General features: G+C 39.1%; 1 protein-coding gene across 1 annotated transcript in view; it reads left to right on the forward strand.

Annotated features, from left to right (window-relative positions):
* The window catches only part of GALNTL6 (polypeptide N-acetylgalactosaminyltransferase like 6), a 1,387,945-nt gene that overhangs the window by 567,008 nt on the left and 795,605 nt on the right, over positions 1 to 25,332 (forward strand). Inside the window, exon 3 of the mRNA XM_043891291.1 lies at positions 1,575 to 1,713. Coding sequence (XP_043747226.1) covers positions 1,575 to 1,713 — 139 coding nt within the window. The remainder of the gene's footprint in view (positions 1 to 1,574; positions 1,714 to 25,332) is intronic.

Raw genomic sequence — 25,332 nt, forward strand, 5'->3', positions numbered from 1 at the left:
TCTGATCCTTTCTTCAAATTGTGACTTTTTGCCTTTTTGGCATGCCCTGTGGTTTTTTTGTTTGTTTTGTTTTGTTTGTTCGTTTTTTCCCTTGGACATGATGTACTTGGTAAAAGAAACTGCTGTAAACAGGCCTTTCATGATGTGATGTAGAGGTGTGTGGGAGGGCATTCAGGATTTCCCTCCCCCCTTTGGTTGGGCAGGATGGTTACCATGGGCTCAAGTCAGGAATTCCCTTCTCTTAGGTCTGTTAAGCTCAACAGGATACACCTGAGCAGGTGGGCTCTGGTTAACTAGGTTCCCTAAAGGGCAGGCCTTGTTAATGGGAAGAACAAGGCGTATTTTAAAATTTCTATCCTCCTCCTGCCAAGAACACAAGAGAATTTTTCTCTGGTATCTACTCTGGGAGCTTTGTTGAGCTCCTGGAGATAAACGTCACAATAAAATTGGAGCCTCTCTATGACTGAATCCTCGGAGACCTTTTACCTCTCAGACTTGCCTGCTCTGAGCTCCAGCAATTTGTCAGTTACAGTTCAGATTTCCTACCCTGGACAACTGGTTACCGGCATTTCTGCTCATGAATTCTTGCTCTGGTAAGCCTGGGCTCCTGTTTCCCCCATCTGTCTTGCCTGTCCTATGTCTACTTCTCTCTTCTGCATCCATGAAGGGTTGTTGAGTCTGTTCAGCTTTTTATCTGCTATTAGGACAGAAAGGAACTTTCCAAGCTCCTTCCAGGCTGAACCAAAAAGACAGAAGCCTTAGATTTAAATGAAATAAACCTAGAAAAGATTTACAACACAGATTCTTAAAAAAGCTTGAGCAAACATAACATGTAAATTGCTCTTAAATGCAGATTGTCTTGTAAAATCTCTGAAAATCCATTTAAAAATGTAAGAAATACAAATGATAAATGTATGTAAATTAATTTTGTTATTACTCAAGAGAAGGGAAATTAAAGTTTGAATAATCTGTATTTTTACCAGCAAATTTCAAATTTCAAAATATTCTTTAATGCTTCTGGGGATGTTAGAAAACTATCTACTAGCTCTAAAGATATTGTGGCAACTTTATTTTCCAAGTATACAAACCTAGGAATCTTAAGCAAGCAAATATGTTTATTAAGATTGTTTACAATATAGAAAGTTAAAAATAACCTAGAAATATATTTTTATCAAATACTATAAATTGGAAGGTCGTGGAATAATATCAACCATCAGAAGTAAATGAAGTAATGCCTTTTTTATTCAATTCTGTTTGATAAAATCAAATTATAGGGCAGTATGTATATTATCAGTATATATATCTGCATAGAAATGTTTAAGCTCTTAGCTGTGGTTTTTGCTGAGAGGTGAGACTGTACTTTTTACTTCTGTGTTGCTTACTTTTTATTATGAGTATGTTTCATTTCTCTAAATGAAATAAAATAATCATTTGATAAAATCTTGCTGCTGGAGCGTTCTCTGGAGCATAATAACAAGAGAGACTAAAGAAACACATTCACATCCTATTATCTGTTCTAGAAGTGGAAGTGGTTTTTATGCAGACACTAACCCCTTTTCCTTTTCTCCTGATAGGGAAAGGGGAACATGGAAAACCTTACCCCCTCACTGAGGAGGACCATGATGACTCAGCTTACAGGGAAAACGGTTTCAATATTTTCGTCAGCAACAACATCGCTCTAGAGAGGTCCCTGCCAGATATCCGGCACGCCAAGTGAGTGTCCACTCGCCTGTCTGCAGGCTGGTTCCCTTGTCTCTTTTGGTTCGTTATGTTTCGTGTATATAACGGTGAGTTATACAATTAAAAACTTTACCCTGTTAATTTTATAGAAGCCATTTATATTCCATTATTTTATATATACTTTAGGGTTTGGGGGGTTTTATTGAGGTATAGGGGCTTCCCTGGTGGCTCAGAGGTTAAAGCGTCTGCCTGCAATGCGGGAGATCTGGGTTCAATCCCTGGGTCAGGAAGATTTCCTGGAGAAGGAAATGGCAACCCACTCCAGTAATCTTGCCTGGAGAATCCTATGAATAGAGGAGCCTGGCAGGCTATGGTCCACGGGGTCGCAAAGAGTCAGACATGACTGAGCAACTTCAGTTTCAGTTTTTCAGTTTTCATTGAGGTATAGATAACTTACAATGTTGTGTTAGCTTCAGATGTATAGATTTATATGTATATATGACTGAATTACTTTGCTGTGATGTCATCAACTCAGTGGAATTGAGTCTGAGCAAACTCCAGGAGACAGTGAAGGACAGGGAAGCCTAATGTGCTGCAATCCATGGGGTCCAAAGAGTCAGACATGACTCAGCAACTGAACAACAAATGGTCTATATATACACATAGAGCTTCAGATGTTTAACATATATGTATATGATGAATTACTTTGCTATACATCTTATAAATATGCATCTATCTATCTGTATACTATTTTTCAGATTCTTTTTCTTAATGAAACTAATAGTTACCAAAGGGGAAAGGGTGTGGAGGGATAAATTAGGAGTTGGTGCTATATACATTACTATATATAAAACAGACAACCAACATAATCTTAAGGTATTATTTATTTAACCTGAAATAACCTCTAAAATTCCAAAAGATTAACTCTTGATGCTCAGAAGCTTAATACCCATTTTCCTGATTGAGTTGGTGGTATGATCTCCACTTAAATGGAAACGCTTTCAGATGACATCTGTACCTTTGCCTTTGAACGTTTTTCTTAGTGACTAGTGCTGTTAGAACAGTCTGCCTGTGCACGCCGTGGACTGACTGCACCCCCATGTCAGCCGTTATCAGCGCCATTACTGTTACATTTTCTATAGCAAATGCCTGAAGTGAACACATCCATCATCTCAAGGGAATGGTTGGTTACTCCCATCACTTAGGAATTGCTTGTGGCTTGTCTGCTGACAGTGCATTCAGCTTTTACTGAAATGAAGCTAAACGTTAGAGTCTGAATGGAAACAAGAAGACTATTACCTACAGTTGGAGGAAAGCCTTCTCTCTGGCCACCCTTGGCTAATCCTGGCCTTGCTTAGTGTACCCTTTTTCTAGTCTGGTACAATCTTCTTTTTAGCATATGCAATGCCCAAAGTATGCCAAGAACATGAATGTGATCAGAATTTGCAGTGGTGGTGTTGTCCTGCATACTTGATAAATCTATCCAACTAACATAATACATTGACCTCAGCATTTCCTCCTCCTTTAGAAACACTGATGTGAAAGAAGGACAATCAGAGAAGATTAAGGGCATACTTAGGACTAGGACTCTATGTTAAACCAGTAGCATACCTTAAATAAACCTTTGTGCAAAAGCAGTTAGCCCTTTAGGAACAAAAAAAATCAGTGAATTCTGATTTGGCCAACTGTTTGTTAGTTGCTTTGCTATATTGTGTCTTTATAGATTTTATTTTAAAATATAAAAACTTAGCAGTTTTCTCCTTCAGTTTTATGTGAATTTGCATTTTCTAATACGGTTAACCAAAGGATTCATGTGAAGAAAAAATTAATTTTCCCCTAATCTGAATGCTTTATGTATTATCTAGGCCTTCTATCTAGCAAAATTATTCCCTTGTCACCTGAAATTATCTACGGTAATTTCTACTGACCAAGAATGTTTCCACTTATGAGAAATTTTAATACCTAATTGCACACCATCAAAGATGCATTAAATTGCATTGTTGGCATAATATCCTCAGAGCATAATTTCTATCCACCTCCTCCCCCGCCCCCACACTTCCAGTCTTTTTATGTTTATGCAAGTGGAAAGATTTGCAGATGGAAACAATGTAGAAAATCATTGAAGTCAAAAGAAGGTTGATATTCTCATTCTTTGCATAGAGTATATTTCTAGGGTAACTACTACCTTTTGAGATGAGACATTCCTAGGCAATAATGGAAAAGAAAATGGAAAAATGGAAAGCAAGACATTTTGAAAATTTTATCAGAACTACTAAGTTTACAGTATTGGAGGGTATTTTTTAAATGTTAGGGATGAAGAATGTAGCTAAAACATGGTGTGTGAAATGGTATTCTTATTTCCTGAGGCTTGAATGTCTAATAGGACAGTGACCTAGTAAAATAATAACAAAAAGGAAAAACAAATAATCTTAACAGAAGATTGGAGAAGCATGCCAGGCAAATGTTAAGAGTGAGATCCCAGGAGTGGTCATTTCCTTGGTCAGTCCCAGGTCTGACTGTCACCGAGGTAGGAAGGTAGGTGAGATGGTGCCTTTGGTTTTTGTCAAGGTACCACCCACTGGAAACTGGAAACCAAATGAAGTCTTACTGGGATCCCACTGTTTAAAGTCCTATGCTTTTGACCTTAGCTATGCTTCTCAAAATACAGACACGGAAAATAAGAGCATGCAACGCAACTCTATCCTTGAAAATGTAAAAGCAGCTGGACACAGATTCCAGTGTTTTCAATTTAAGTTAGCTATAGGTAATGGACCATAGCTTGTTTGTATGGACAGAATCTATGGAAGAGAATGCAGAATCTGTATAACCTTTCTAGTCAAATGTAACAAGTCTAAGAAACTTTGCATTTACAGTCAACCAATTCCAACTACTGGCTGAGTTTATCCAATTACTCAGAGTTTATTTTTTGTGTGTTTTAGGATTTTGCAATGCAAAATATCAGGGAATACTGTCTTGCAATTTTGTTGAACTAGATCTTCATTCCAAAACACATCATTGTGGTTCTCGATCCACTGTTCTACACTACAGATCACTTTCTGTGTATATACTTATGCTCTATTCCTGCTCATGTTCTCAAAAATTTCATGATTCTATGTGTTGTGACATGCATAGTGCACAAATCTAGTCTACTGTGGAGAATATTTAGAACATGAATTATAACAGAAATCCCAATCCAGACAGCACTTTTATTTGTCCTGTTATTTACTTCTTCACAAGCATAAAACTGAATATCTTCTTTAGCATCATTGTTTCATTGAGCCAGTAATCAGTTTAGTTCAGTCATTCAGTCCTGTCTGACTCTTTGCGACCCCATGGACCGCAGCATGCCAGGCTTCCCTGTCCATCATCAACTCCTGGAACTTGCTCAAACTCATGTCCATCAAGTCAGTGATGCCATCCAACCACCTCACCCTCTGTCATCCCCTGCTCCTCCCACCTTCAATCTTTCTCAGTATCAGGGTCTTTTCCAGTGAGTCAGTTCTTTGCATTAAGTGGCCAAAGTATTGGAGTTTCAGTTGCAGTGTCAGTCCTTCTAATGAATATTCAGGACGGATTTCCTTTAGGATTGACTAGTTGGATCTCCTTGCTGTCCAAGGGACTCTTGAGAATCTTCTCCCTCACCACAGTTCAAAAGCATCAGTTCTTCGGCACTCAGCTCTCTTCACAGTCCAACTCTCACACCCATACATGACCACTGGAAAAACCACAGCTTTGACTGGACGGACCTTTGTTGGCAAAGTGATGTCTCTGCTTTTTAATATGCTGTCTAGGTTTGTTATATCCTTTCTTCCAAGGAGCAAGCATCTTTTAATTTCATGGCTGCAGTCACTATCTGCAGTGAATTTGGAGCCCCAAAAAATAAAGTCTGTCACTGTTTCCATTGTTTCCCATCTATTTGCCATGAAGTGATGGGACCAGATGGCATGATCTTTGTTTTTTGAATATTAAGCCAGCTTTTTCACTCTCCTCTTTCATCTCCATCAAGAGGCTCTTTGGTTCCTCTTTGCTTTCTACCAAAAAGGTCATGTCATCTGCATACCTGAGGTTATTGATATTTCTCCCGTCAATCTTGATTCCAACTTGTGCTTCATCCAGCCTGGCATTTCACATGATGTATTCTGCATATAAGTTAAATAAGCAAGGTGACAATATATAGCCTTGATGTACTCCTTTTCCAATTTAAAACCAGTCTGTTTTCCCCATGTCTGATTCTAACTGTTGCTTCTTGATCTGTATTTGGGGTCAATCTGAGAGAAACCTGAGTTTGTCCTGTCATTAGAGCATCTTCCCATTGCCTCTAATATAATGTCCATAAGAACTTTACTATGAGAGCTTCTGCATGACATATAGCAATCACTGGCTGGCCTGGCTTCATTTTACAGACTTTTGTTTTTCTCCACCTGTATTTACAGACTTTAGTTTCCTTCACCTGTCTGATATAGCAGTATAATCTGCTATATATTAGAGTATAGCAGATTAACAAATGTTTGTCATTTTCAGGTGCATAGTGGAGGGACTCAGCCACATGCGTGTATCCATTCCCCCCAAATGCCTCTCCCATCTAGAATGCCACATAATGTTGAGCAGAGTTCCATGTGATACAGTAGGTCCTTGTTGGTTATCCATTTCAAATATAGCAGAGTATCCATGTCCATCCCCAGTTCCCTAGCTATCCCTTCTCCCGGTCCTTGCCCCCTTGCAACTGTATTGCCATCTGTATTTTGATTGTGCACTTCCTTTTTATTCAGTAACCCATTGGGATGTCACAACTTTACATGATATAGAACATCTTATTTGACTCTAGCACATACATTTAGAGTACATAGTACATATAAAATAAGGTAAAAGGCAATCATGGAAGGATGACCTACATAGGAAAGAAACTGATAAACTTATACATGAGTTAATTGTTAGCAAGATACAATTTAAGAATATTTAAGCAAATATTACTCCCTGGATATGAATGCATGTGTTAGCAGTTACCGCAAGTCTCCCAAACGATGCTCACATTAATGTATGTAACAAGAAATTACATGTGAGGGAAGAGGAAGTACATTAGATTAGGACACATAGTGTGTTAGTTGCTCAGTTGTGTCTGACTCCTTGTGATCCCATGTACTGTAGGCTCCTCTGCCCATGGGATTTTCCCAGGCAAGAATACTGGGGTGGGTTGCCATTTCTACAGGAGTCTTCTTGACCCAGGGATCGAACTCAGGTCTCCTGCATTGCAGGCAGATTCCTTACCATCTGAGCTACCAGAGAACACATATAGAGTCAGGAGGTGTAATAGGAGAGTTGAGGTCAGCTTTGCAGAGAATTCAGGCTTCCCTGGTAGTTCAGATGGTAAAGCGTCTGCCTACAATGTGGGAGACCTGGGTTCGATCCCTGGGTCGGGAAGATCCCCTGGAGAAGGAAACAGCAACCCAATCCAGTATTCATGCCTGGCTACAGTCCATGGGGTCGCAAAGAGTCGGACACGACTGAGTGACTTCACTTCATTTTGCAGAGAATTTAGGTAAACGCATCATTGATGTGAGGTTTCATTTCTTGCTGTGATGTCATGATACACATTCCATGTGCATCCACATTAATTATAGTACACTTATAATGTGCCTGAGTAGATGGGATATTTTTGAATTCAAGTAGTTCTGCTCTGAGGCTTCCAAATGGCTTAGCAGTAAATTATTCACCTGCCAATGCAGGAGACATGGATTTGATCCATAGGTCGGGAATATCCCCTGGAGGAGGGCATGGCAACCCACTCCAGTATTCTTGCCTGGAAAATCGCACAGACAGAGAAGCCTGGCAGGCTCCATGTGGTTGCAAAGAGTCAGACACAACTGAGCGACTGAGCACACACACATACATATAGTTCTACTCTGAAATGTGTCTTTCCCTTTTCCTTTAACCTATATGCCAAGGAGGTTTTGGCTTCATGCCTTTGATAACAAGCAAGATACTGGATTTTAAGAGAAAATTCTGAGAGATCTCATCTCTTGAGAAAACTTAGAGGAATTTATACAACTTCTTGTCATGGTATCATAGTGTGATTGCTTTCAGCAGTGTTGCATTTGTATCAGGCTTCCTAGCATAACTGTGTTTACTGTATAATTTCAGAACCAGTGGAGAGACTGTCCCAGAAATGGTTTGCAAGTAAACTGTTATCTTTATTGCTGACTGGCTTTTTTGGTGGGTGTGGTTTAGACCTGGGACAAGTGCGATTCCTAATACCAAATTCCAGAAGGACATGCATTCAGCCTTCCAGTCACTGACATTGTTGACAACCCTAGGATAATTGTGAGTTTCCCTGGTTTCTCAGTGGTAAAGAATCTGTCTGAAATGCAAGAGACCTGGGTTCGATCCCTGGGTTAGGAAGATTCCCCTGGAGGAGGACATGGCAACCCACTTCAGATTCTTGCCTGAATAATCCCTTGGACAGAGGAGCCTGGCAGACTACAGTCCATGGGGTTGCACAGAGTCGGACCCGACTGAGCACAGATGACAGTTGTAGAGCTTAGGGCCTCAGGGGCAGAAAGAGATGTCTGATCTGTGCACCACAGTGGGTTCCCATGCAGAAAACTGAAGCAGAAGCTGAGCCAAGCATAAGATCCATAGCTCTAACTCAGCGATCGTGTGACTTTCCTTCTCTAGAGGGGATGTGTGGGAGAGAGGCTGGGTACTTCTCTAAGAGCCTGGGACCATTTATGGAGGGAAAGGACCTCCCCCTCCCCTGGATGAACTGGGCACAGTGTTGATTGAAACTTTGTATACAAGAAGAAAGGTAGATTCTCCATATCCATATATTTCGAGTACTTTTTCTTTTATCAGTTAGACTCTTAAGTCTAAATATTCCTGCCTTCTGGATTTATATTGAATAATAATGACTGAAGAGTTAAATATCTTGATTTAGACTGTGACGATGAACCAAGAAATGGTCATTTTGAGTTTATACGTACCCAGTTTACTAACAGGGTGCTAACTTGATTTCTCTAAGTGAGTATTTAAGATATTTAAAATTGGTGGCAGGTTTACTGTGATCTATTATTCAGTTATTTCTTTTTCTTCTGATGGTTATCCCTCTGATTCCCTTCCTTTTCCATTCATATCATGAGGAGATAAAATATAAACAGATCAAGTGAATTACAATTTGAAAATATAAATTGTAAATATAATTAAATTTTGTGAGTCAACTTTGAGTTTATTTTATTGCTCTTTAGTCACTATTCTGACTCATTGTGACCCCATGGACTGCAGCACGCCAGGCTTCCCTGTCCTTCACTATCTCTCAGAGTTTGCTCAGACTCATGTCCTTTGAGTCGGTGATGCTATCCAACCATCTCATCCTCTATTGTCCCCTTCTCCTCCTGCCCTCAATCTTTCCCAGCATCAGGGTCTGTTAAAATGAGCAGGGTCTTCACATCAGGTGGCCAAAATACTGGAGCTTCAGTTTCAACATCAGTCTTTCCAATGAATATTCAGGGTTGAATTCCTTTAGGATTGACTAGTTTGATCTCTTTGCAGTCCGAGGGACTCTCAAGAGTCTTCTTGAGTTTATTGGGAAAAAATAATTATGTGTGTCCAGTTTATTTTAACTATAGTGCAGTGAATGTGATAGAATAATATGTAATTTCACATGAAATAGAAAAATGTGATTTGGCTGCTCTAACTCTGAGTTATTGAATGCTAGAATTTATTCACAGAGATATTTGAGGTTAACCATACAACAGTGTGCAAGGATTTTCTTAAAATTTCAGATATTCAAGGCTACTTAAAAATTAGGGAGTTGTTGACAAATATGTAGGTTCAGGTAACCATCACTAAAGTTGAGACATCAAACATTTCAGTCATCCCCAAAGTTCTCCATGTCCCCTTTGCAAAAAATCTGTCCTTCCTCTAGCCCTCATCCAGCAGTGATCTGACTTCTGTCCCTAACTTTTTGCCTTTTCCAGAATATTCTATAAAGAGAATCATGCAGTATGTAGCTTTTTGTGTCTGGCATCTTTCACTTAGCACAGTGTCTTTAAGATTAATCCCTGTTGTTGCACACATCAATAGTTTGCCCCTTTATTACTGAGTGCAGTCCTGTCATATGGATTGTTACCTATTCACCAGTCCATGGACATTTGGTTTGCTTCCAGTTTGGGGCTATGATGAATAAAGCTACTGCAAACATTCACATTCAAAAGAAAAACTGAGAAGGCACTGGCTTCCTTTCATGTTTTCATTATGATTTATTCGTGAAGTTGATTGTTTTCTTTCAACAAGTTGACAAGTGAATTCTGAAACAAGTTATGCTAAAGGACTTGCACCCTCCAATCATGTCAAAGTGCTGTCACCAGAAAGGCAGGAAATGTGTCCTTTGAATGAAATGCTACTCTAGCCTAGGGTGTGTCTAAACATGATTGGAAAAGGGGGGGAAAATTTATCATAAGCAGAATATTGAGAGAGGAATGACCAGGATCAACAGATAGGAAATAACCTTTCAAAATGGTTGTTCAGTTTTGTTTTATTGCACTTCACTTTTTAAAAATCAATTTCTATTGGGCATCTCTGGTGACTCAGTGGTGAAGAACCTTCCTGCCAATGCAGGAGATGTGATTCAGGTCCCTGATCTTGTAAGATTCCCTGGAGAAGGAAATGGGAACCCACTCTAGTGTTCTTGCCTGGGAAATCCCATGGACGGGGGAACCTGGCAGGCTGCAGTCCATGGGGTTGCAAAGAGTCCCATACAGCTTCCAAAGTGAACCACATATTGCTTTTAAAGCTGTGTTAGTTTCTGCCATATGGCAACATGAACCAGCCATATGTATACATACATTCCATCTTTATTGAGTTTCCTTCCCACCAGGTCACAGCGGAACACTGAATGGGGTTCGCTATGGCCTACAGCCGGTTCTCACGAGTTACCTATTTTATACATGGCATCAGTAGTCTATATTTGCCAATTCAATCTCCCCATTCATCCCACCCCACTTCCCTCTTGCATCTCCACACGTTTGTTTCCTACCCCCTCGCAGTGATTCTATTTCCGTTAAAGTGTTATTCAGTTTTGAATAACTGAATAATTCCCTGGTGGTTCAGCTGGTAAAGACACTGCCTGCAATGCGGGAGACCTGGGTTCGATCCCTGGGTTGGGAAAATCCCCTAGAGAAAGGAACAGCTACCCACTCCAGTGTTCTGGCCTGGATAATTCCATGGACTGTATAGGCCATGGGGTTGCAAAGAGTCGGACACGACTGAGAGTCTTTCATTTTAATTGTAAATTTTGATAGCGGCCTCATGCAAACTAGAGTAGCTATTAGCACATTAGTGTCTTTCTAAGGGTCATGAAAGAAAAGCCATGATAGACTAACAATGAAAATGTACACAAGAATCTCTTCCACTGAGTAAAGCCTGAAAGACATGGAAGAGTTTTTATCAGTGTAACTGACGATGTTACAGTGTTGAAATGAAATCCTCCAGGAAGAGGTAACAGCTGAAGTGTTGTCAGACGTTTAATCTTTGCAGTGAATGACAGCTCATAAAGCAGATGCTTTGCAAGGAGGAGAGAGGAAAACACGGGGCATGGGGTCTGAAAGCCTGGCCTTGGGAAAGTCATGCACACACACAAACTTCTAGACATGACCTAAATATGTCTTGTAACTTTCAACATAAACATTGCTCTCAATTGATGTACATTTGACTCCAAACCAGAGCTCTCAAACTCTAAAAACCTAGTTGTTTATTACTGTGTTATCCTGCTTCAAATTATGGCAAAAATACAAAAGTTGAAATTATACTGAGTTGCAATGTATTAGCTTATTAAAATCCAACCAAAATGTAATTGCTTTTTTATTAAAGATTTTTTTCTTATGCAAACCATTTTTTTAACCATTTTTTTAAAGTCTTTATTGAATTTGTTACACTATTGCTTTGGTTTTATGTTTTTGATTTTTTGGCCACAAGGCATGTGGGAACTTAAGATCCCCAACCAGGGATCAAACCTATAACCCCTGCACTGGAATGAGAAGTCTTAATCACTGGACTACCAGGTAAATCCCCATAATTGCTTTTTTCTTTTAATTTATTTATTTTTAATTGGAGGTTAATTGCTTTACAATATTGTGTTGGCTTCTGCCATACATCAATATGAATCTGTAATTGCTTCTTAAATTATAGAAAGAAACTAGAAAATCAAGTATAAATTCATGATTGGTCATTATTGTCATTTATGGGACCTTTATTTCAGTCATAAATATATATATATATTCATAGGATTGTGTTAGTCTCTCAGTTATGTCTGACTCTTTGTGACCCCATGAATTGTAGCTCGCCAGGCTCCTCTGTCCATGGGATTTTCCAGGCAAGAATACTGGAGTGGGTTGCCATTCCCTTCTCCAGGGGATCTCCCCAGATTCCCACATTGCAGGCAGAGACTTTACCATCTGAGCCATCGGGGAAGACATTCATAAGATTATATTATATGTATTTTTAATTCTAATTGTATGTAATTTTGTTACCGCCAAGTGTTAAATGGCTCAAATGGAACGCATTTACTAAAAAGACTAATAGCTAAATATGAGATTGCATTACAACATGAGTGATACAGAAAAATCATATTTGGATAAATGCTAAACTGCTGGGTTTTCACTATGCAGTCATCACAGCAAACTTTCATGGCACTACTGCTAAAGTCAATCTCTAGAACAGGTGGTAGTTAATACATCACTAGGAAATACCGATGTGCTTCAAACTCAGACAGTTATTTATGTTATTTGTGACCTTGGTAGTAAAGTCAGTATTTCGAATTAGTGCGACATAGAGTTGAAAGGTTGTTGCTGAACGATAAGACGCCAGGATTCTTGGCCTCCAGAAGAGACGAATGCAATCCAGGGCCAGAGACGAGGCTGGATCGCTCAGGGCTTTTGTGTAATAAAGTTTTATTATAAAGAAGATAGAGAAAGCTTCTGACATAGGCATCAGAAGGGGGCAGAAAGAGTCTTCAGCTGGATGTTCTATAGTCACTAGCAGTCTGTTAATGAAAAGAAAGGAATGTCTTAAAACTCAGAATGGCACCAGACTCCTCATCCATAAATTGCATTTTGTGATAATCCTGGCACTAGATGATTCATCCCAGGCCATAAAACGATTGACGTGAATCTTGTAGAAGGGCAGATTACCATACAGATAGTTTTGTTTACATAGATTAGGGGAACAATATCTGAGTATAACATACTGGTTTGTCAAGTAGGTTCTGAGCCATTTGGTGCAACTTGAAGACAGAGTCTGGGGTACATTAACATAGCTTAAGACAAACATTTCCATAAGAAAAAATGTATTGGTTAACTCAAGGTTTGAGAATAGTTAGCTTCAGGTGAAACCCGGTATCCTGGCAACACAGCATTTTAAGAGAAAGCTCCTTTTAAATTTGTATAGAGAAGGGAAAAAAATATCACCAGTGTGTTTCTTCCTGCTGCTTAAGGGAGATAAACATGTCTGGCACTTGCAGCCTATTTCCTCCATTTGGAGACCCCTAGCCTTCCTGCCTGTTACCCTCTCAGAGTCATCCAAATTTTAAAGTTTCTCTGGAAAAGTGGAAAATATTGAGCTCATCGAAGAGCAACTGATTTTTGGAAGTTTGACGTCAAACTAGATCAGAGTTGATCCTGGAGTTAGTCTTAGGAGATTACTATTTTTTAGCGTTTATAATGAAATAATGAAAGTTACAGTGTTTAGATATGGGAATTTTCCCATAACTGAAAAAAAAAAATGGTGTTATATCATTTGCTGTTGTTTACTTGCCAAGTTGTGTCCAACTCTCTGTGACCCCCTGAACTGTAGCCTGCCAGGCTGCTTGTTCATGGGTTTCCCTAGGCGAGAATACTGAGGGCATACCTATTCCCTTCTCCAAGGGGTCTTCCCAACCCAGGGATCAAACTGAGTATCTGGCATCTCCTGCTTGGCAGCAGATTCTTAACCACTGAGCCACCAGGGAGACCTGTCTTATATCATAGACATAGGTTAATATAAGAGTTATTAAAATGATGACAGGCAAAGGTGAAAGCTGTTTATTATAATGATTACTTCTGTATTGTCTACTGCTTGATAATGATATTAAAATAAATAAAAGAAAAATCAAAACATGAAGAACAGAGTCTATGTAGATATCCCATGCCTAGTTGCTTGTGTTATATACTTATAAATTAAAATGTTCATATAGAAACTTTAGTGTGAAACTCTAAAGTCACAGATGCTTAAAGTACACTCATTTCCTTTTTCCATATGTAAAGCTTTTTAAAGTAATTTTTATTGGAGTATAGTTGATTTACAATGTTGTCTTACAATGGACCAGCTAGACCTAATTGATATCTATAGGACATTTCACCCCAAAACAATCAACTTCACCTTTTTCTCAAGTGCACACGGAACCTTCTCCAGAATAGATCACATCCTGGGCCATAAATCTGGTCTTGGAAAATTCAAAAAAATTGAAATCATTCCAGTCATCTTTTCTGACCACAGTGCAGTAAGATTAGATCTCAATTACAGGAAAAAAATTGTTAAAAATTCAAACATATGGAGGCTAAATAACACGCTTCTGAATAACCAACAAATCATAGAAGAAATCAAAAAAGAAATCAAAATATGTATAGAAATGAATGAAAATGAAAACACAACGACCCAAAACCTATGGGACACTGTAAAAGCAGTGCTAAGGGGAAGGTTCATAGCATTACAGGCTTATATCAAGAAACAAGAAAAAAACCAAATAAATAACCTAACTCTACACCTAAAGCAATTAGAGAAGGAAGAAATGAAGAACCCCAGGGTTAGCAGAAGGAAAGAAATCTTAAAAATCAGGGCAGAAATAAATGCAAAAGAAACTGAAGAGACCATAGCAAAAATCAACAAAGCTAAAAGCTGGTTTTTTGAAAAAATAAACAAAATTGACAAACCATTAGCAAGACTCATTAAGAAGCAAAGAGAGAAAAACCAAATTAACAAAATTAGAAATGAAAATGGAGAGATCACAACAGACAACACTGAAATACAAAGGATCATAAGAGACTACTACCAGCAGCTCTATGCCAATAAAATGGACAACTTGGATGAAATGGACAAATTCTTAGAAAAGTATAACTTTCCAAAACTGAACCAGGAAGAAATAGAAGATCTTAACAGACCCATCACAAGCAAGGAAATCGAAACTGTAGTCAAAAATCTTCCAGCAAACAAAAGCCCAGGACCAGATGGCTTCACAGCTGAATTCTACCAAAAATTTAGAGAAGAGCTAACACCTATCTTACTCAAACTCTTCCAGAAAATTGCAGAGGAAGGTAAGCTTCCAAACTCATTCTATGAGGCCACCATCACCCTAATTCCAAACCCAGACAAAGATGCCACAAGAAAAGAAAACTACAGGCCAATATCACTGATGAACATAGATGCAAAAATCCTTAACAAAATTCTAGCAAACAGAATCCAACAACATATTAAAAAAATCATACACCACGACCAAGTGGGCTTTATCCCAGAAATGCAAGGATTCTTTAATATCCGCAAATCAATCAATGTAATACACCACATTAACAAATTGAAAGATAAAAACCATATGATTATCTCAATAGATGCAGAGAAAGCCTTTGACAAAATTCAACACTCATTTATGATTAAAACTCTCCAAAAAGCAGGAATAGAAGGAACATACCTCAACATAATAAAAGCTATATATGACAAACCCACAGCAAGCATCACCCTCAATGGTGAAAAATTGAAGGCATTTCCCCTGAAATCAGGAACAAGACGAGGGTGCCCACTCTCACCACTACTATTCAACATAGTGTTGGAAGCTCTGGCCACAGCAATCAGAGCAGAAAAAGAAGTAAAAGGAATCCAGATAGGAAAAGAAGAACTGAAACTCTCACTGTTTGCAGATGACATGATCCTCTACATAGAAAACCCTAAAGATTCTACCAGAAAATTACTAGAGCTAATCAATGAATATAGTAAAGTTGCAGGACATGAAATTAACACACAGAAATCCCTTGCATTCCTATATACTAACAATGAAAAAACAGAAAGAGAAATTAAGGAAACAATACCATTCACCATTGCAACAAAAAGAATAAAAAACTTAGGAGTATATCTACCTAAAGAAACAAAAGACCTATACATAGAAAACTATAAAACACTGATGAAAGAAATCAAAGAGGACACAAACAGATGGAGAAACATACCGTGTTCATGGATTGGAAGAATCAATATTGTCAAAATGGCTATTCTACCTAAAGCAATCTATAGATTCAATGCAATCCCTATCAAGCTACCAACGGTATTTTTCACAGAACTAGACCAAAGAATTTCACAATTTGTATGGAAATACAAAAAACCTCGAATAGCCAAAGTAATCTTGAGAAAGAAGAATGGAACTGGAGGAATCAACCTGCCTGACTTCAGACTCTACTACAAAGCCACAGTCATCAAGACAGTATGGTACTGGCACAAAGACAGAAATATAGATCAATGGAACAGAATAGAAAGCCCAGAGATAAATCCACGAACCTATGGACACCTTATCTTTGACAAAGGAGGCAAGGATATACAATGGGAAAAAGACAACCTCTTTAACAAGTGGTGCTGGGAAAGCTGGTCAACCACTTGTAAAAGAATGAAACTAGAACACTTTCTAACACCATACACAAAAATAAACTCAAAATGGATTAAAGATCTAAATGTAAGGCCAGAAACTATAAAACTCCTAGAGGAGAACATAGGCAAAACACTCTCCGACATAAATCACAGCAAGATCCTCTATGACCCACCTCCCAGAATATTGGAAATAAAAGCAAAACTAAACAAATGGGACCTAATGAAACTTAAAAGCTTTTGCACTACAAAGAAAACTATAAGTAAGGTGAAAAGACAGCCCTCAGATTGGGAGAAAATAATAGCAAATGAAGAAACAGACAAAGGATTAATCTCAAAAATATACAAGCAACTCCTGAAGCTCAATTCCAGAAAAATAAATGACCCAATTCAAAAATGGGCCAAAGAACTAAACAGACATTTCTCCAAAGAAGACATACAGATGGCTAACAAACACATGAAAAGATGCTCAACATCACTCATTATTAGAGAAATGCAAATCAAAACCACAATGAGGTACCATTACACGCCAGTCAGGATGGCTGCTATCCAAAAGTCTACAAGCAATAAATGCTGGAGAGGGTGTGGAGAAAAGGGAACCCTCTTACACTGTTGGTGGGAATGCAAACTAGTACAGCCGCTATGGAAAACAGTGTGGAGATTCCTTAAAAAACTGGAAATAGAACTGTCATATGACCCAGCAATCCCACTTCTGGGCATACACACTGAGGAAACCAGATCTGAAAGAGACATGTGCACCCCAATGTTCATTGCAGCACTGTTTATAATAGCCAGGACATGGAAGCAACCTAGATGCCCATCAGCAGATGAATGGATAAGGAAGCTGTGGTACATATACACCATGGAATATTACTCAGCCGTTAAAAAGAATTCATTTGAACCAGTCCTAATGAGATGGATGAAACTGGAGCCCCTTATACAGAGTGAAGTAAGCCAGAAAGATAAAGAACATTACAGCATACTAACGCATATATATGGAATTTAGAAAGGTGATAACGATAACCCTATATGCAAAACAGAAAAAGAGACACAGAAATACAGAACAGACTATTGAACTATGTGGGAGAATGTGAGGGTGGGATATTTCAAAAGAACAGCATGTATACTATCTATGGTGAAACAGATCCCCAGCCCAGGTGGGATGCATGAGACAAGTGCTCGGGCCTGGTGCACTGGGAAGACCCAGAGGAATCGGGTGGAGAGGGAGGTGGGAGGGGGGATCGGGATGGGGAATACGTGTAACTCTATGGCTGATTCATATCAATGTATGACAAAACCCACTGAAATGTTGTGAAGTAATTAGCCTCCAACTAATAAAAAATTTAAAAAAAAAAAAAAAAAAAAAACAATGTTGTGTTAGTAAAACATCAACTCCTCCTTTGAGCCAGTATCAAACCAGCGACCTACGGATGACTAAACTGGGATGTACTACAGTCCTCCACTCTACCAGTTGAGCTACCAAAGGAAGTGCTCTCATTTCTTGATTAGCAACTATTGTATATTTCAAAGTTATCTCTAATTTTACAGTCTTTCAAATAAGTAAAATTTATTTATTAAAATGCTCTCCTTTGAAAAATTAATCTCATTTACTTTGATACCAGCCTGCCAGATGGTTAGTTACTCTCACAGGACATTGCACATACACAGTATTTAGACTTATTCTCCTGTATTTTGGGGCTTCCCTGGTGGCGCCAGTGGTAAAGAATATGCCTGCAATGCAGGAGACATGAGTTCAGTCCCTGGGTCAGAAAGATCCTCTGGAGAAGAAAATGGCAACCCACTCCAGTATTCTTGCCTGGGAAATCCCATGGGCAGAAGAGCCTGGTAAGTTACAACCCACAGGGTCACAAAGAGTCGGACACAACTGAGTGACTAACACTGTATTTTGAATTGGAAATTTTGGACAGTGCCTTCCACTGTAACAATGGCTCCCTGACAATAAAACTTTAATTTTCTGCCATCTTCAGCCCATAATGTAATGTTCATCATGTGATAAATATTAATTATTTGTTAGGTATCAAATAAATGCAGAAAAAAATCCAGAAAAACAAAACTAAAAATAAGCCATTGTCAAAATCACATCTGTTAAGTTTCAAAGTATGTCCTTTGCAGTCTTAAACCATGGTAAAGATGCTTAAAAAGTTGGCAGAAGTTTTTGAAGCAGAAATAGATTCTCAGTTTTAATTCCTTTAAGAAAAATGGAAATTTGATGTAATGATGCATTCTATTCAGTAAGATTAATCTTACTATAGGAATTCTAAATTTGTTCCCTCTTTATTATGTTTCCAGGCTTCCCTGGTGACTCAGACAGTAAAGAATATGCCTGCAGTGCTGGGGACCCAGGTTCAATCCCTGGGTCAGGAAGATCTCCTAGAGAAGGAAATGACAACCCCCTCCAGTATTGTTGCCTGGAGAATTCCATAGACAGAGGGTCCTTGTGGGCTACAGTCCATGAGGGTTGCAAAGAGTCAGACATGACTGAGTGACTAACACTATTATATTTCCACTCATTGCAGTTTAATGAGATAAGAGGTAGTGATTAATAATTCAGCTTCCTTATTTAAGAAATGTGGAATAATCTGCCATTTTTAAAAAGTTAGCATCAGTGTTAGTGATGAAAGACTAGATATGTTCCTCGTGAGACGATGAGGTGAAATGAATATCTGGGCTCACTTCTTCTACTTAACAGTGTACTGTGATTATAGTTGAGACAGTTGGGCAAGAAAAAGAGGTGAAGTGATCCAAATTAGAAAAGAAGAGTTAAAACTTCTCTATTTGCAGATGACATAATCTTACACAGAAAGCCATAGGGAGTCCACTGAGAAAGCTGGTAGAACTAGTAAACAATGTCAGCAAGGTACTAGGGTATAATATGAAAATCATCTTATTTTTATACACTTGCAGCAAATAATCTGAAGATAGCTCTAAAGAAAGCAATTCCCTGTAAAATCAAAATGAATAAAATGTTTAGGAATTAGTTGAACAAAGAGATGTAAAACTTACACTTTGAAAATTACAAAACATTGTGGAATGAAAAGGAAGAGATGAAGAGGCATCCCATATTTGTGAATCAGAAGAGTTAGTATTAACTCAGCAGAACACTCAAAGCTGAGCTATAGACTGAGAGAAATTCCCATACAAATCCCAGATGACTTCTCTTTAGAAGTTGACAATCTGATTATAAAATTCATGTGAATTGCAGGGACCCAGCATAGCCAGGACAATCCTGAAGAACACCAATCAAATGGGATAACACACATTTCCTGATTTCAAATTTATTGTATGTCAACAGTAATCAATACAGTGTATTATGTGGATAGATATATAGATGAACAGAATATAATTAAGAATTCAGAAATAGTTCCATATGTCCTGGGCAAATTGATTTTTTGACAAGGGTACCAAAACCATTCAATGTGGAACAAATAATCTTCTAAACAAAGGGTACTTGGACAACCAGGAAACCACATGCAAAAGAAAGATGTTGGATGCTTAACTCAGACCACAAAAAAGGAAAGTGAAAGGGAAAATCGCTCAGTTGTGTCTGACTCTTTGTGACCCCATGGACTATACAGTCCATGGAATTCTCCAGGCCAGAATACTGGAGTGGGTAGCCTTTCCCTTCTCCAGGGGATCTTCCCAACCCAGGGAGCAGACCCAGGTCTCCTGCTTTGCAGGCAGGTTCTTTCCCAACTACCACAGAAGGCGAGCACAAAACATATCAATGAGCTCAATGTCAGAGCTGAAACTGTAAGACTCAGAGGAAAACACAGAAGTAAATCATCATGACCTATGATTTGATAAAGGCTTTTCTAGAATCCACCTGCAATGCAGAAGACACAAAAGAGGGGCTTCAATCTCGGGGTCAGGAAGATCCCCAGGAGGAGGAAATAGCAATCCTCTCCAGTATTCTTGCCTGTGAAATCGAATGGATAGAGGCAGCTGGTGGGCTACAGATCATGGGGTTGCAAAGAGTCTGACACAACTGAATGACTGAGCATGTTCTTGTGCATCATGCCAAAAGCATAAGGGACAAAAGAAATAGATAGGTTGAGCTTCATCAAAATTAAATGCATAAAACTTTTATGCTTCAAAGGACACTATCAAGAATGCAAAATGACAACCCACAGTACTGGAGAAATATTTGCAAATTGTGTATATGATAAGAAATTTTTATCTAGAATATATAAAAACTTATAATTTAATAATAAAAAGACCAATAATCCAGTTAAAATATAGACATATGATCTGAATAGTCATTTCTTCATGGAAGATATGGAAATAACCAATACATCCATGAAAAACATTCAATGCCCTTAGTCATCTGGGGAAAAAAAGAAGAAAGTGTTGGTCGATCAGTTGTGTCCAACTCTTTGTAACCCCATGGGCTGTAACCCGGCAGGCTCCTGTGTCCATGGAGATCTCCAGGCAAGAGTACTAAAGTGGGTTGTTGTTCCCTTCTCCAGGGGATCTTGCAGACCCAGGGATCGAACCCAGGTCTCCTGCACTGCAGGTGGATTCTGTATTGTCTGAGCCACAGGGAAGCCCAGTCATCTGGGAAACACGTATGAAAACAAAAATGAGATGCTACTTCACGGCCACTGTGTGTGCTTACCATCCTGTGCGACACTCTCTGACCACATAGACTGTAGCCCACCAGGCTCCTCTGTCCATGGGCCTCTCCAGGCAAGAAGAGTGGTATGGGTTGCCATTTCCGCCTCCAGAGGGTCTTCTTAACCCAGGGATCAAACCTGAGTCTCTTGTGTCGCCTGCAATGATAGGCAGATTCTTTACCACTAGCGCCACATGCGATGTCAAATAATAAATGTTGGCCATGATGTGGGGAAATTAAAACCCTTGTTCACTGACAGTGGGAATGTAAAGTAATGTCAGTGCATTGAGAAATACTCTTGCAGTTCGTCTAACAATTAAACACAGTTACCATATGACCCAACAATTCTACCTTCAGGAATACACCAAAGGGAAATGAAAACATGTCTACACAAAAGTCACATATGAGTGTTTATAGGAGCATTATTCATAATAGCCAAAAGGTGGCAACAACCCAGTTGTTTATCAGGAAGTCACTGGTTAAAAAAAACACGGTAAGTCATGATATCATGGGCTTTCCTTGTGGCTCAGCTGGTAAAGAATCTGCCTATAATGGAGGAGACCTGGACTTGATCCTGGGTTAGGAAGATCCCTTGGAGAAGGGAGAGGCTATCAATAACCTCGATATGAAGACGACACCACCCTTATGGCAGAAAGCAAAGAATAACTAAAGAGCCTCTTGATGAGAGTGAAAGAAGAGAGTGAAAAAGTTGGCTTTTTCAGCAAACTAAGATCATGGCATCTCAGTCATGTAAGACTCTTTGTGACCCATGGACTATATAGTCCATGGAATTCTCCAGGCCTGAATACTGGAGTGGGTAGCCATTCCATTCTCCAGGGGATCTTCCCAACCCAGGGATCGAACCCAGGTCTCCCACAATGCAGGCAGATTCTTTACCAGCTGAACCACAAGGGAAGCCCAAGAATAAGGAGAGAGTAGCCTATCCCTTCTCCAGGGGATCTTCCTGACCCAAAAGTTGAACTGGGGTCTCCTGCATCACAGGTGGATTCTTTACAAACTGAGCTATCAAGGAAGCTACCTGGTCCCATCATTTCATGGGAAATAGATGTGGAAATAGTGACAGACTTTATTTTGGGGGGCTCCAAAATCACTGCAGATGGTGGCTGCAGCCATGAAATTAAAAGATGCTTGCTCCTTGGAAGAAAAGCTATGAACAACCTAGAAAGCATATTAAAAAGAAGAGACATTACTTTGCCAACAAAGTCTGTCTAGTCAAAGCTATGGTTTTTCCAGTGGTCATGTATGAATGTGAGATTTGGACTATAAAGAAAGCTGAGTGCTGAAGAATTGATGCTTTCAAACTGTGGTGCTGGAGACGACTTCTGAGAGTCCCTTGGATTACAAGGAGATCTAAAGGAAATCAGTCCTGAATATTCATTGGAAGCACTGATGCTGAAGCTGAAATGCCAATTCTTTGGTCACCTGATGGGAAGAACTAACTCATTGGAAAAGACCCTGATGTTGGGAAAGATTGAAGGCAGGAGGGAAAGGGGATGACAAAGGATGAGATGGCTGGATGGCATCACTGACTCGATGGACATGAGTTTGAACAAGTTCCAGGAGCTGGTGATAAGCAGGGAAGCTGGGCAGTGCTGCAGTCCATGGAGTCGCAAAGAGCTGGACACGACTGAGCAACTGAATTGAACTGAACTGAAGTCATATCATGGAAGACGATTCAGTCATAAAAAGGAACAGAACACTTATAAGTGCTACATATTTGGATTCCCCTGGTGGCTCAGATGGTAAAGCGTCTGCCTACAATGCGGGAGACCCGGGTTCAGTCCCTGGGATGGGAAGATCTCCTGGAGAAGGAAATGGCAACCCACTCCAATATTCTTGCCTGGAGAATCCCATGGACAGAGGAGCCTGGGAGGCTACAGTCCATGGGGTCACAAAAGTCAGACATGACTGAGAAACTTCACTTCACTTGGTTAACCTTGAAAGCATTATGCTAAGTGAAAAAAATTCCATATAATATATGCTTCTAGCTGTATGAATGTCCACAATAGGAAACGCTGAGAAACAGAATGTGTAAACAGTGGTTCTCTAGGGCTATGAGTGGATAAAGATCAGGGCAGTTATAACCAAGGCTATGAGACTTTTTTTTTTTTTTTTAATTAGAGTATAATTGCTTTACAATGTTGTGTGACTTTCTGCCGTACAATGACGTGAATCAGCTTTATGTATGCACGTGTCCCCTCCCTCTGGGACCTTTCTGCACCCACCCCCCATCCCACCCTCTAGGTCATCTCAGAGCACTGAGCTGCCACATTGTCCGCAAGTCCATTAGACACATTTTCTACATCTGCATCTCCATTCCTGTCCTAGAAATAGGTTTGTCTGTTTCGTTTTTCCAGATTTTATATATATGTGTTAATGATCTTTCTCTCTCTCTTTTTTTTTTTTTTTACTTACTTCACTCTGCATGACAGACTCTAGGACCATTCACATCTCACAAATGACCTAATCTTATTCCTTTTATGGCTGACATTCCATTGTATGCATGTATCACATCTTCTTTATCTATTCATCTGTAGTTGGCCATTTAGGTTGCATCTATGTCCTGGCTATTGTAAACAATGCAGCTGTGAACAGTGGGCTACATGTGTCTTTTTGAATTATGGTTTTCTCAGGGTATGTGTCCAGTAATAGAATCGCTGAATTAAACAGTAGTTTTGTTTTTTGTTTTTTAAGGAACTTCTATGAGATTTCTTTTTAAGTTAATGAATATATTCTAATATCTGTTGTGCTAATGGTTACACATGTCTGTGAATAAAGTAAAAATCCATGAGTTGTACACTTTACCTAATTCAACAAGTGAATTGGATGTTATGTGAATTATATCTCAGTAAAGCTCTTTGGAAAAAAAGATAAATCACTTCCGTTTTCTCCTAGTCAAATAATGTACTTTACTTCTCTGTTTTTACCAAATCAAGCAACTGATTACTCCATTAGACCTCATCATCTGAGTCAGTGTAATAAGTCTTTATCCCTAGAGTTCTCTAAACAGTGTGTTGTGATAAGTACCAATTGTATGTGTGTGTGTGTGTGAAGTTTAACTCTTTCAGTAATATAAACATTTGTTTTCTGATAAAATTCCGTTAAAAATCTGGAACTCCTACTGTGGAAAGAATTGCTTTTAGTCTATATAGAAGGGGAGAATTTAGCTTTTAATGTTTAAAAATATTTTGTTCATTATTCTGGCTTAAGTTTAATCATATGATAAAAACATCCCTACTTCCATATCTGTAAAATCACCACTTTAACTAGTATTTCCCTCCAGCAGTCAACCCCAGTTTCTAATAGATATTTATTTCCTCAGCTTCCACCCACTCTTCAGACTCCTAATTTGACACCAGACACAAGAATGCCATCCTCATTTTTCTTGCCAAAGTCACTATTGCCTTCCATGTTGCCAAACCCAATATTTTTATACTTTGTCTTGTGAAACATTCCAGCACAGTTTGAGGCTTAGGCCCGCCTCTCACTTTTCAGCATTTTTGTTTCTGTTTCTAGGAAAGGAAACTTGCTGACATTTTTTCCCAATGCCTTTCAGTCACTTCTGCAAACAAATCCTCTTTATCTGATGACTAGGTACTATAGTTCACTGATGCTCCATGATGACTAGATGTTACAGCCCAATGATGCTCTGTACTGGCCCTCAGTTTCATCATTTTATTTACTCTCTCTGTCAACCTCATCCACCAAGGCCTGTTAATTCCATCTCTAAAATACAGAGTCAAAGTCTGGAAGGCATCCCTTCCCTTGGACTCAGCTACATCCACCATCATCTCTCTCTCTCTCTTTTTTTTTTTAAAGTGGAGACCATTTTTAAAGTCTTTATTGAATTTGTCACAATATCGCTTATGTTTTATGTTTTGGTTTTTTGCTGTGAGGAATGTGGGATCTTAGTTCCCTGACAGGGAATCAAACCTTCACTCCCTGCATTGGAAGGCCAAGTCTTGACCACAGGACCACCAGGGAAGCCGCTCATCTCAGAAGTAAAATCCTAGGATAACCTCATAACTGGACCTCACACACTCTCTATTGCTCCTGTCCAATCCATTCAACAGAGTGAGCTAGAGTGAGCCTTGAAAACCAGGGCTGATCATAAATCCTCCCTTCTGTCTAAAATACTTACCAGACTTCCTGTTGGTTTCTGCCCCTCTCTGGCCTCCACTTTCTCTCTCCCTTCTGTGGTCACTATGTTTCTGCCTCAGAGCTACAGTAAACACACAGCTGCATAAACAAACTATTTTTATTCCTTAGGACAGACATAAAATATCATATTATAGTAAAGTAGTAATCATAGAAAGAAAGCAAAAGTGAAGTCGCTCAGTCGTGTCCAACCC

The sequence above is a fragment of the Cervus elaphus genome, chromosome 29, assembly GCF_910594005.1.
Source record: "Cervus elaphus chromosome 29, mCerEla1.1, whole genome shotgun sequence".
Classification (NCBI taxonomy): domain Eukaryota; kingdom Metazoa; phylum Chordata; class Mammalia; order Artiodactyla; family Cervidae; genus Cervus; species Cervus elaphus.